This window comes from Spea bombifrons, chromosome 3 (assembly GCF_027358695.1).
Source record: "Spea bombifrons isolate aSpeBom1 chromosome 3, aSpeBom1.2.pri, whole genome shotgun sequence".
Taxonomy (NCBI): Eukaryota; Metazoa; Chordata; class Amphibia; order Anura; family Pelobatidae; genus Spea; species Spea bombifrons.
The window spans coordinates 54675492-54686425 of NC_071089.1; the positions used below are offsets into that span (position 1 = coordinate 54675492).

The 10934-nt window shown below is 36.9% G+C and overlaps 1 protein-coding gene across 1 annotated transcript; it reads left to right on the forward strand.

Annotated features, from left to right (window-relative positions):
• The first annotated feature begins 697 nt into the window (after positions 1-697).
• Positions 698-10349, forward strand: LOC128483655 (protein unc-93 homolog A-like). Its single transcript, XM_053459914.1, has 8 exons — positions 698-818; positions 2028-2209; positions 2624-2850; positions 3716-3853; positions 4384-4598; positions 6300-6435; positions 8729-8860; positions 10047-10349. Exons 1-8 carry the CDS (start codon positions 729-731, stop codon positions 10280-10282), a joined length of 1356 nt encoding a protein of 451 aa, XP_053315889.1. The 5' UTR covers positions 698-728; the 3' UTR covers positions 10283-10349.
• The last annotated feature ends 585 nt before the right edge of the window (positions 10350-10934 follow it).

Consider the following 10934-nt stretch of genomic DNA (forward strand, 5'->3'; position numbering starts at 1 on the left):
TTAAGTTTAAGAAGCATAGCCCTTTGTCTAAGTTACATGATTCTAAATACTTGTGAAATACTTCAATTCAAGTGTGGTTTCCTAAGGCAAAACAGTTGGAAGATAAAACACAGCCACCAAAGTAAATAGGAACCACATTCTTCCTGAATGTAAGTGAATATGTATGAATTGTTAAAACTTAACTTTTAATAGAAACCTCTAAGAGTTTTAACAAAAAGATTTGTAGAATAATGTACAAAATGCTCAAGTTGGCAATGAAGAAGTTACAAAATAGAGATCTGCTGTAACTGGGACGTACAGTACATAGTAGGCTGATACTACTCTCTATTGTGCTAACATTCTAACAGCTGCAAATAGTAACAGCCTTTAGCACCCAATGCTCAGCCTACTATGCGTTTCCCATTTACACCAGATCTCTTCTACCAATTTGGAAGGTTATTTACAAATATAACTTCAATATAGTGGGTCCGTACCTTATTCAGTTTATGGTTTATGGTAACTGGTTTCAGTGGTGTATAAAATATGAGATTATGAGCTATTATGAAATGAAGGGAGATGTATTTGTTACTGCTTTATGTGGCTTTAAATTGAGTAATAAAAGTAATCTTTGTACTAGGCTAGTAATCATCTTCCACTGATTACAAAAGTTTATACTCTGGAACTATATTGTGTTTTTTTCATGCATCATCCAGCAAAAGAAGGATCTGACAACAGAATAACCTTGAATCATGGAAATAAAACAGATTAAGAATATATTAATAGTTTCCTTTGGATTTCTCCTACTCTTTACAGCATATGGTGGACTTCAGAATTTGCAGGTATTGTAATATGAATATTTTAGGCTTTTAGGCTTTAACCAATTCAGATGTGGTATGGCTGTGCATTGTATTGTTTGTTATTCAGTCACTTACAGTATAAACCTACATTATTCTTAAATATGATTGTTCAGCTATGAATTCATAGATTGTATTGTATTGTCTGACATACAAAATAACATTGTCTTATAATTTGGAATTTGAAAGTTAGCATCCCAAATTTTCTCTATATTACTATTTTATTATTAATCTTATTGACCATATATGAGTATTGCATTCCAAAAACCACTGCATGCTTAGCTTTTGCATACAGCTTTTAGTATAATTATTAATTTACCCTATTTCTACATACACAAGGGCAAGGTTAGCTTCAGTTGGACTTTAAAGATTTGGAAAGTATGCGAGGAGTGTCTCCCTAAAAGCACTTTTACATCAGCTTTAACACCCATGGGGTGTCTAGTTTAAAAAAACATTCGGTATGATGGAGTAGATTGAATTGGCCGGGTTCAAAAATGTAGCAAATAGGACATGGGTGCAGATTGACCAGATGTCAAAATGAATGGAAAAAAATGTACATGTCACAGGACATTAAAGTGAATAGATGAAAAAGTGTAGAGACAGATGAATTTTGGGTCAAACTTAATCCTTAGTGACTAAAGCCATTTGACTACTCTTCTGAACACATTAGAATGTGCTAGTCAGCACAATGTCTTTGAATAATGCCAGTTTATCCAATTTAATGACAGCTGTTTATTGCATTAGACATTTTAGTTTGATTATTATTAATAGCACATATTTCAGTTATATACATATGATTTATTATTAACTTTAAATGACCTTAATCAGTCTAAGTAACAACTCCCTCATCCCTACAGGGAGTCACACCCTTCTGACAACTCTACATTCTTTATAAAGTTGTTTTTCATATTAACATACAATCATTGTTTATTACATTTTGAACAATACCTATATGTGTTGCAATATCTAATTGCAGGGTTGAAAGTCAATGTTCTGTATTAAGTTACAAATAAAACAGATTATATTGGGAGCAGACTGCAAGGTTCAAGACAAATATTAGAGAAGATAGACCTCTTTTTAAAGTTGTTAGCTATGTGTTTACAAAATTATATATATATATATATATATATATATATATATATATATATAAAACCCAAGTAAAGTTCTCTATTTTTGTTGTTGTTGTGTTTACAGAGTAGCCTGAATCCTGAGAAAGGACTGGGTGTAGCTTCATTAAGCGTTGTCTATGGATGTCTTATTGGGTCTTCATTATTTCTCCCACCAATTATTATTAAGAAAATCGGATGCAAGTGGACAATTGTGGCATCAATGTGCTGCTATGTTACATATTCCATAGGGAATTTTAAACCCAACTGGTAATATATTCTTTTTTTTTTATTAATTCTCACTTCTCCCCATTCCTCCACCTGAGTTCTATATGAGTGTTATCAGATTTTGCACCCTGTTTAGTTAGAAATATAGGCGATATACCTAATAAAACATGGCTTCTTGTAGTTCCTGCAACCAACCTTTGAATCAAAATTTGGATTATCCCCTCACTAATTTCACTGTCATTTTGTTGATATTAAAGACACCAGCGGTGTCTGTAGCTTGCTATTGGATGCTCACTGTCAGAAGTAGTGTAGTACATGGGGACGTTGCAGCCATTGTCATGGCAGGCTTTGCCCACTGGAGCAAAGAGAAGGCATATTACAGGAAGTGAATACGCTAAGGTAAATTCTCTTGTAGGTATAGCTTAATTTGTAACCCCTGTAATTCTTTTTTCATAGGTATAGTTTGATTATAACCTCTGCAATTCTAGGAATAGGAGGTGGACCACTTTGGGCTGCAAAATGTACCTATCTCACCGCAAGTGGTATCAAGTATGCAGTGAAGACAGGGAAGGAAAAAATAGATGTTGTTAATCATTATTTTGGTATATTCTTCCTGATATATCAATCATCTGGAGTTTGGGGAAATCTCATCTCATCTCTAGTTTTGGAAAATCCAGTTAAAGGTAAGTTGGAAAAGGCCAATTAGGGTTGTATCTGCTGGTCTATTTTTTAAAACAAAATCTGTGGTTTATTTTTAAAATAACTATTTGCTCCCAAATACTAATGTAGAGGAAGTAGCATGTTTGACATGTTTATTTTCAAATATGTCTCTTTCATGCCGACTGATGCTTTGGGCCAACTTGCCCTATTTCTACATACATAAGGGCAAGGTTAGCTTCAGTTGGACTTTAAAGATTTGGAAAGTATGCGAGGAGTGTCTCCCTAAAAGCACTTTTACATCAGCTTTAACACCCATGGGGTGTCTAGTTTAAAAAAACATTAAAAAACATACCAAAAAAGTCTTCAAAGAGTCCCAATTTCAACCAGCAGAATCTTAGGGCTTAGAAACAGATCCATGCTAGAATTTGCATTCCATTGGATCCAGAAGAATGCTTATGGGATTAAACTTCCACAAAAATGAGACCAATTATTAAAAATGCTCCTTCAGAGGAAGGAAAGTGATGAAGCGGCAGCAATAGCAGCAGCAGTCAGGCAAAAGAGCAAGTACTGGCAGAAAGACACATCCAGCCATATGGTATGAGATCACATTTCCCAAATTTAGCTGAAAGAGAGCCAAAACTGGTTGTGATGGCACCAAATTGGACAAACGAATGAACGAATGGATAACAAATATTCAGGTATCTCGCTCATTTTCGTTTAGGGTCCCTCCTTGTTTTGTATGAATCCGAATGCACAAGTCTATCGTACATAGTTTCTTTATTAGTATGTGTAAATTTACATTAGTTAAGTCACTTGACAACCAATATTAAAAACCAGGTGACTTTCTTGTTGAAATTAGTATGTTTTTTGTGTTTTTTTTTCCCATAGAAACAGATGTAAATAGGAGCTTATTTCTTTGTGGTGCAAAGAGTTGCCCGGTATCTTCTAAAAGTTTAGATAATTCTACTGGCCCAACCCAAAGTGTATCTGACAACCTACGCTACACTCTAATGGGTATTTATACAGGTAGGAATATTTTTTTTATATAAAAAAGCAATATTATTGTGTTCTTGTGCATTTAACTTGATATGTTTCATAGGGGGTATAAGGCATGTCAGGGGTGCAGATTGGCAAATTGGGGGGAATAAGGCATATGTGGGGGGCAGAGTGGTAAATAGGGGTGTCTAAGGCATATCTGAGGGGGCAGAGTGGCAAGCCGTGGGGCAGATATGGGTAACTGGGGGTCAGGTTGGCAAATAAAAGGAAACAAAAACAAAAAATTCTCTATCATAGTTTTCATTAAATATGAAAAAAGTGTTTGAATAATGTGAATTAATATTTACTAATAAAACTTTTTTCTTATAGGGTAGTCTTATGTTCAGGCTTTTTTTTTCTAAATTAATATCCAAATTTAGGTGGTTCATCTTATAATCAGGGTCGTTTTGTAATCGAGCAAATAAGGTAATTATTAGTGTACTTTGAACACTATAAAAAAAAGTGTTGTACTACTGTATATCTATTCTACAAACTCAAATTTGACCATTTCCTTTTTACAGGTTGTGGGGTGCTAGCAGTGATTCTTGTTGCAGTATTGCTGGATCAGATTGATTTAAGTGAGGAGGAGAAAAATGAAGAAGAAGTAGAAATATCTATTTGGAAATCGTTGCTGGCTACAATACGTCAGCTCAAGGATGTACGACAGTGCATGCTTATACCATTAACAACATTCAGTGGCTTCCAGCAAGGATTTATTTCCAGTGAATACACAAAGGTATAAACAAATATTACTTTTATATTAGTAGGTGTAAAAGTTCCTATGCGAGTTTTACAACGCAAAATAAAATGTCCAGTGATGCCAGTCAAGTTAACTCTTGACTGACAACTTAACATATTAGTTAATTTACCCTTTTTGGCTCCTGACAGCCTACATTATCCTTCACCAATTGAGGAAAAGTTTGATTTTATATTTAAACACTCTCAGGTAATGTTATCGGGGCTTTAGGTTGTAGAGACTCTTCAGCAGCGATGCTTTGATTTTTCCCAAGAGAAATCTTCTTGTGATGTCATGATAGCATTGTAATACATCCACAGGTTCCCTTTGAGAAACATAACTAATGTGTGCATATCAATATACTTTGTAGATGCTGGTATCATATGCTCATATGTCAGTACATTTAGTTTTGAAGGTAATTTGTACTGGTGGCTTTAAAACCAAAGCTCTTTTAAGCACCAGAAGATTTGTTCTTGACAACATGACAAATAATACAGGTTGGGCTTTGAGATGTGTAAATTTGTCGATTTGTACAAAGCTGCAAAAATGTTTCCCTACCTCCTCTGCTGACCACTTCTGCCAACCACTTTACTCACCTATCTTCAATCTTCTAACCTTGGCCATATCTCCATTGACGTAACTCCCGCCAAAATTAACCGAAAATGCTGCTGTATTGCCCAGAGCTCAAGTTTGAGCAAAATAACTGCTTTAGGTAACGTCCTCTTTCCCGATTGGAGGAACAGGGAGAGGATGTCACTGGACGCACCGCCATATTGCCCTGAGTTCGAGTTAGGGCAAAATGACAGCAGTTTCAGCGACGTCCAAGGGCGTCACCGTAACTGAAACCATTTTGTCTGTCCCACCGGGTTATGTCTGTTGAGATATGGACAAAGATAGAAGATAGAATGGAGAACAGAATAAAAGATAGAAGATGATGATGAAGAAGAGAGCGAGTGAGTGGGAGTGAATGGGCCAAAATGAACTGAAGAATTCATTCAAATAGTTTCTGACCCATTTACACATGTGTAATATATATATAAATTTTTTACACCGATCAGCCGTAACATGGATGCATCCTGGTGCCATGTGTTCTCCAGGTAAGCGATGCACATGCACCCAGCCATCCACGTGATGCAAAAGCAAACGTGGTTCATCAGATCAGACCACCTTCCATTGTTCTGTGGTCCAGTTCTTATTCTCACATGCCCATTGTGAGCATGTTTCAGCAGTGTACAGTGGTCAGCATGGGCATCCTGACTGGTCTATGGCTACGCAGCCTCATACGCAACTGTGATGCACTGTGTGTTCTGACACTTTTCTATCAAGACCAGCATTGGATTTGACCACATGGGCCCCCCACTTGCATCAATGAGCCTTGGCCGCCCATGACCCTTTCGCCGATTCAATGCTTTTCCTTCCTTGGACCACTTTTGATAGGTACCGACCACTGCAGACATGTTCACTTGCTGCCTAATACAGCCCACAGACAGGTGCCATGATAACAAGATTATCAGTGTTATTCACTTCACCTGTCAGTGGTCATAATGTTGTGTGTATCTATCTATCTATCTATACACACATATAGCATAACCTTCCTTGCCTGTAAAAATAATTGTCTTAAAGGAGGTAAGTTAGACTCTTTTTGTAAATCAAACAATGATTTTCATTAAAATTGGTATTAAGTATTTTATCTTTTTGCAGGCGTATGTTACGTGCACTTTAGGGATACATTTTGTTGGATATGTGATGATTTGCTTTGGAGCTACAAACTCAATATGTTCTTTGCTCTTTGGAAAACTCTCACAATACACTGGACGAATAACTCTTTTTATGCTAGGTAAGAATTGTGGGTTTATGAGTACTTTTATAATCCTTTTTATTTTGGTATCAGACAATCATTAGTTACATGTAGTTATTCTTATGCAATAGTGTATTCTAATGTATGCATCACAATCTTAAAAAGAGCAACATGTTTAACATTTGTCCTGATGATGCTAAGGCACATGCACTTTTTATACAACACATTATCGTAATCATTACCTTTATTTACATTCCAAAAAGAAGAGACCTTGTTAGTTCTTAGTGAGTAGATTCCTATCCACATACTTCATATTCAATCGCTCTAGGGTCCTGGGGGATAGTCATTACAGTGTGTGTAAGTTCACACTGCACATTTGGGGGGGAGAGGCCAGGTGGTACCAGTGTGACCAGAATAGGCATGTTTGGAACTCTTCTGCTGTGTGAGAGATATACCGGTATAACTAATTATAGTAATTAGTTCCTTTTCAGAAGTGTGCACTTCTGATGTGGCATCAGAAGTGGCAGCACTTTAGATGTGCAATATGCTGAAATGATATGTGTCCTGGAAAACATGGGTGATATCATCCTACAGTCTTGTTTAATAGTAAGTAGGAAAATTAATGTGTAGCCATCAGCACAAACCTCCATATCCGAGCTCCATCTGTGCAGTCAAATAATAGAGAATATGAGATCATCTCCCTGCGCTTTATGCCACAGCAACTAAAGACCACAGTGGAATGATCATATGGTGCCCTTTACTGGCTGAGAATGTTCCCCATTGTATTGACAGGCTTCAGTTTTCCTCTTGTGTTGATAAAGCTTGGAATTTAAGAGTGGCAGGCAAAAAATTGACAGATAGGAGAGATGGAAGAAGAGATACTAAGAAAAGGAAAAGGGGTCTACAGAGAAAGAAAAGGAAGTCTCAAGCTCGGAGAAAGAAGTCTGTGAGGGAGAAATAATACTAGGTGAAGGGAGGGAAAAATGATGATTAGTTGGTGCAAGTGTTGTAAGTGTGGAAAATCGAAAAAAAGAGATTTGAGAGAAACATACGTCACCTTGTTTATATAAGTAAGACCTTCAGATAGAATAGTTTTTTTATGATTACATTTCCAAAAAAACTTCTTTTCAGCTCTTAGAATATATGGAGAAAAATATTTGGACACAAATTCAGGCGTTTCAATCAGACCCATCGTCATAAATGTATAAAATCAGGCACCTAGTTATACAGTCTTGATTTACAAACATTTGTGAAAAAATGGGTCATTCTGAAGAGCTTGGTGAATTCAAGTGTGATACTGTAATAGGCTGCCACCTTTGCAATTAGTCCGTTTGTGAAATTTCATCCCTGCTGGATATTCCCTGGTCAACTGTAAGTGGTATTATTGGAAAGTGGAGGCAGCAAGTCAGCCATGAAGCGGAAGACCACGCAAAATCACAGAGTGGGGTCACCAAGTATGCATGGCGTGTAAAAGTCACCGACGCTCTGCTGATGCGATAGCAGATGCGTTCCAAACTTCCACTCGCATTAATAGCAGAACAGAAATTGTGTGGCGGCAGCAAGCCTCACATCACCAAGTACAATGCCAAGAGTCAGATCTAGTGGTGGAAGAAACTTCGCCACTGGAATTCTGGAGCAACGGAAACTTGTTTTGTGGAGTTAAAAATCATGCTTTTCTGTTTGGCAGTCTGGTGGATGGGTCTGGGTTTAGCGGATGTCAGGAAAACATTACCTGTCTGACTGCAATGTGCCAAAGTTTGGTGAAGGAGGGATAAGGGCAGGGGGCTGTTTCTCAGGGGTTGGGCTAATCCCCTTTAGTCCAGTGAAGGGAAATTTTAATGCTTTAGCATACCAAGACATTTTGGACAGGAACGAGTGCACAAAGCAAGGTCCATAAAGACATGGTTGGATTAGTTTGGTGTGGAAGAACTTGACTGGCCCGCACAGAGCCCTGACCTGAAACCCATCAAACACCTTTGGGATGAATTAGAACATAGATTGCGAGCTTGATCTTCTCATTCAACATCAATGCCTGTCCTCACAAATGATCTACTGCATGAATGGGCAAAAATTACCAAAGAAACACTCCAAATATCTTGTGGATAACCTTCCCAGAAGAGTTGAAGCTGAAAAGTGAGGACAAACTACATATTAATGTTTATGTATTTGCAATTCAATATCATAACATTCACTGTTGGGGTAATGGTCAGGTGTGCCAATACTTTTGTCCATAGTGTGAAATCTTTTGTAAAAAAGCAGATCCCTTGAGTTAAAACCTCTTAAGAAAATACCAGTTATTCACTAATAAATGATTTTGCTTTTCTAACAACAGCTGCAGCTACAAGTGCATCCTGTATAATAGCACTTTTGCTCTGGAATCCTCACCCAAACCAACTTGCTGTATTTTTCATATTCCCTGCACTGTGGAGTATGTCAGATGCTATTTGTCAAACGCTGCTTAATGGTAAGCTCCCTATTTCTGAAAAGCAATAGTAATTTAAGATATGCAGCTACATTATTTCATCACATGTGCTTGACCGCACATTGCAAAAGTACTGGATTGGTTGAGCAGTAAAAAATTTAAATAGGAGGCACAAGGTGGACTAGAGTGTTGTGCTTCTTAGTGGTGACCTGTGCCTTTCTGTCCCTCTGTTTGTCTATAACAAATGGCCATACTGCGGCTCTGGACCAACATTTTTTCATGCCAGGTCACACAGACCTTCGATATACCTCCTGTGAGTGTGACTGTGTACTCTCACGCTTTAACTCAATGTCTCCCTACTTCTCTGCATGGGTGTCTGGATCGGGGGAAAGAAGGGGCACTCTTTCACTTTGTGATCATAAATCTCCCTATAACCAGCCCCATATAGAGGGAGCATGATGTCTGCTCCCTCCTACTAATGCAGAGCGACGGGGTATGACATCATATTCCGTGAGTGATTTTGAGTGATGGTTTTCAAATAAGAGTGGGTTAACTCTTTAAGTTCCAATGGTTATCTAGTCTTATAACCACATTTAATGGAATATTCTTGTTAAGGTCCAGATTGCTGAGATGGGATATACTGCCATAAGTCCTTAAGTGGCTAAAAAAAGAGATGGTGATTTTAGTCACTGGAGTGAATAAAATGTTAAACAGATGGATAAGCATATAAGACTGAAGTACTGGTAGAATTTATATTCAGTGTATAGTCCAAGCATAAATAAAACTTGGACTATACACTGAATATAACTATTATATTACCTTGTACTTGGGGTCATTCTTACTTCTTTTGTTTTATTGTTGTTGGATTAGTCAAAGGTATTATTGTAGGTGTTTGTTATTGATTATGCAAGAATCAACGTTCAACAATAAGACTTTTCTGTTGCATAATAGTTTAAAAGGGCAACTATTATATTGAAGGTATGATACAAAATATTGTTAGATTATGGTTATGTACAATAGGATTCCACCGTCACTGAGGACTTTACTACAACAACTAAAACCACAATGGCAAAGTGATGTATTTTAAAATTGTCACATTTAGAAATACAGTTTCCTGTTTTATAATATTTGATATAAATGTAATATAGCAAACAAAATACAAGAGTAAGCCATTCATAATAGGACAATCAGATATAATCAATTGTTTTTTCTTTTTTTTCTTTTACAGCTTTTTACGGTGTGTTATTTGCTGACCATAAAGAAGCAGCCTTCGCCAATTACCGCTTATGGGAGTCTCTTGGATATGTCATCACTTTTGCTTATAGTAATTTTTTGTGTGTTAATGTCAAGCTTTACATAGTACTGTCCGTAATGATACTTGGAATGACTCTTTATTTGGTAGTTGAATATACAGAATACAAAAAATCATCCACAATTTACTCAAGAAGATCTACAAAGGAATAATGCCTTGCCTATTTTGTTTCTCAATATCACGAGTATTAAATCTCAGGATACAGAGAATGCCAAAAAAGATGAATTTGTTACAAGTTATATCCAAATAATTTTATATAAATATATATATATGCATGTGTACTTGTGTGTGGGAGCATGGACGTGTACTTCTGTGTGGGGGATGAGCATGGATGTGTACTTGTGTGTGTGTGTATGTGTGAGCATGGAAGTGTACTTGTGTGTGTGTGGATGATTATGGATTTGGAAAGCAAGGATATCTAGACATGCATTGTAATACTCCACCAGTATTTACGGTAAGAAGAACATGTACCTTGAGAATGGCGCAGGGAAGTGCCGAAACTGGTATTGTATTGGAGCATATGGGAGCATTTAATTCGCATCGCAGCCACTTTGCACCCTGCTCCATGGAGGATTTGTAGGTGTGTTTAGAGCCAGTTTTTTAGTTTTCGTATACATGCTTAGTGTGTTATGATTCTAGATATTTCTCATTGTGAGATTACCAGCACATGGACACTATATATTAATATGATTTAAAGCACTGTTTTTGGCATTTAAAACTACACCTTTATACGTCAGGCAGATATATCACACTGGTCATATTTTGTGCAGTGCATCCTTTTACTGGCTATATATATATATATAT

What these genes read in the sequence shown, in the direction of transcription:
- LOC128483655 (XM_053459914.1), top strand. Translation starts at nt 729, where the DNA reads ATGGAAATAAAACAGATTAAGAATATATTAATAGTTTCCTTTGGATTT. An exon ending in TCTAATGGGTATTTATACAG is followed by an intron (nt 3,854 to 4,383) that starts GTAGGAATATTT and finishes TCCTTTTTACAG; the next exon opens with GTTGTGGGGTGCTAGCAGTG. An exon ending in TTTCCAGTGAATACACAAAG is followed by an intron (nt 4,599 to 6,299) that starts GTATAAACAAAT and finishes ATCTTTTTGCAG; the next exon opens with GCGTATGTTACGTGCACTTT.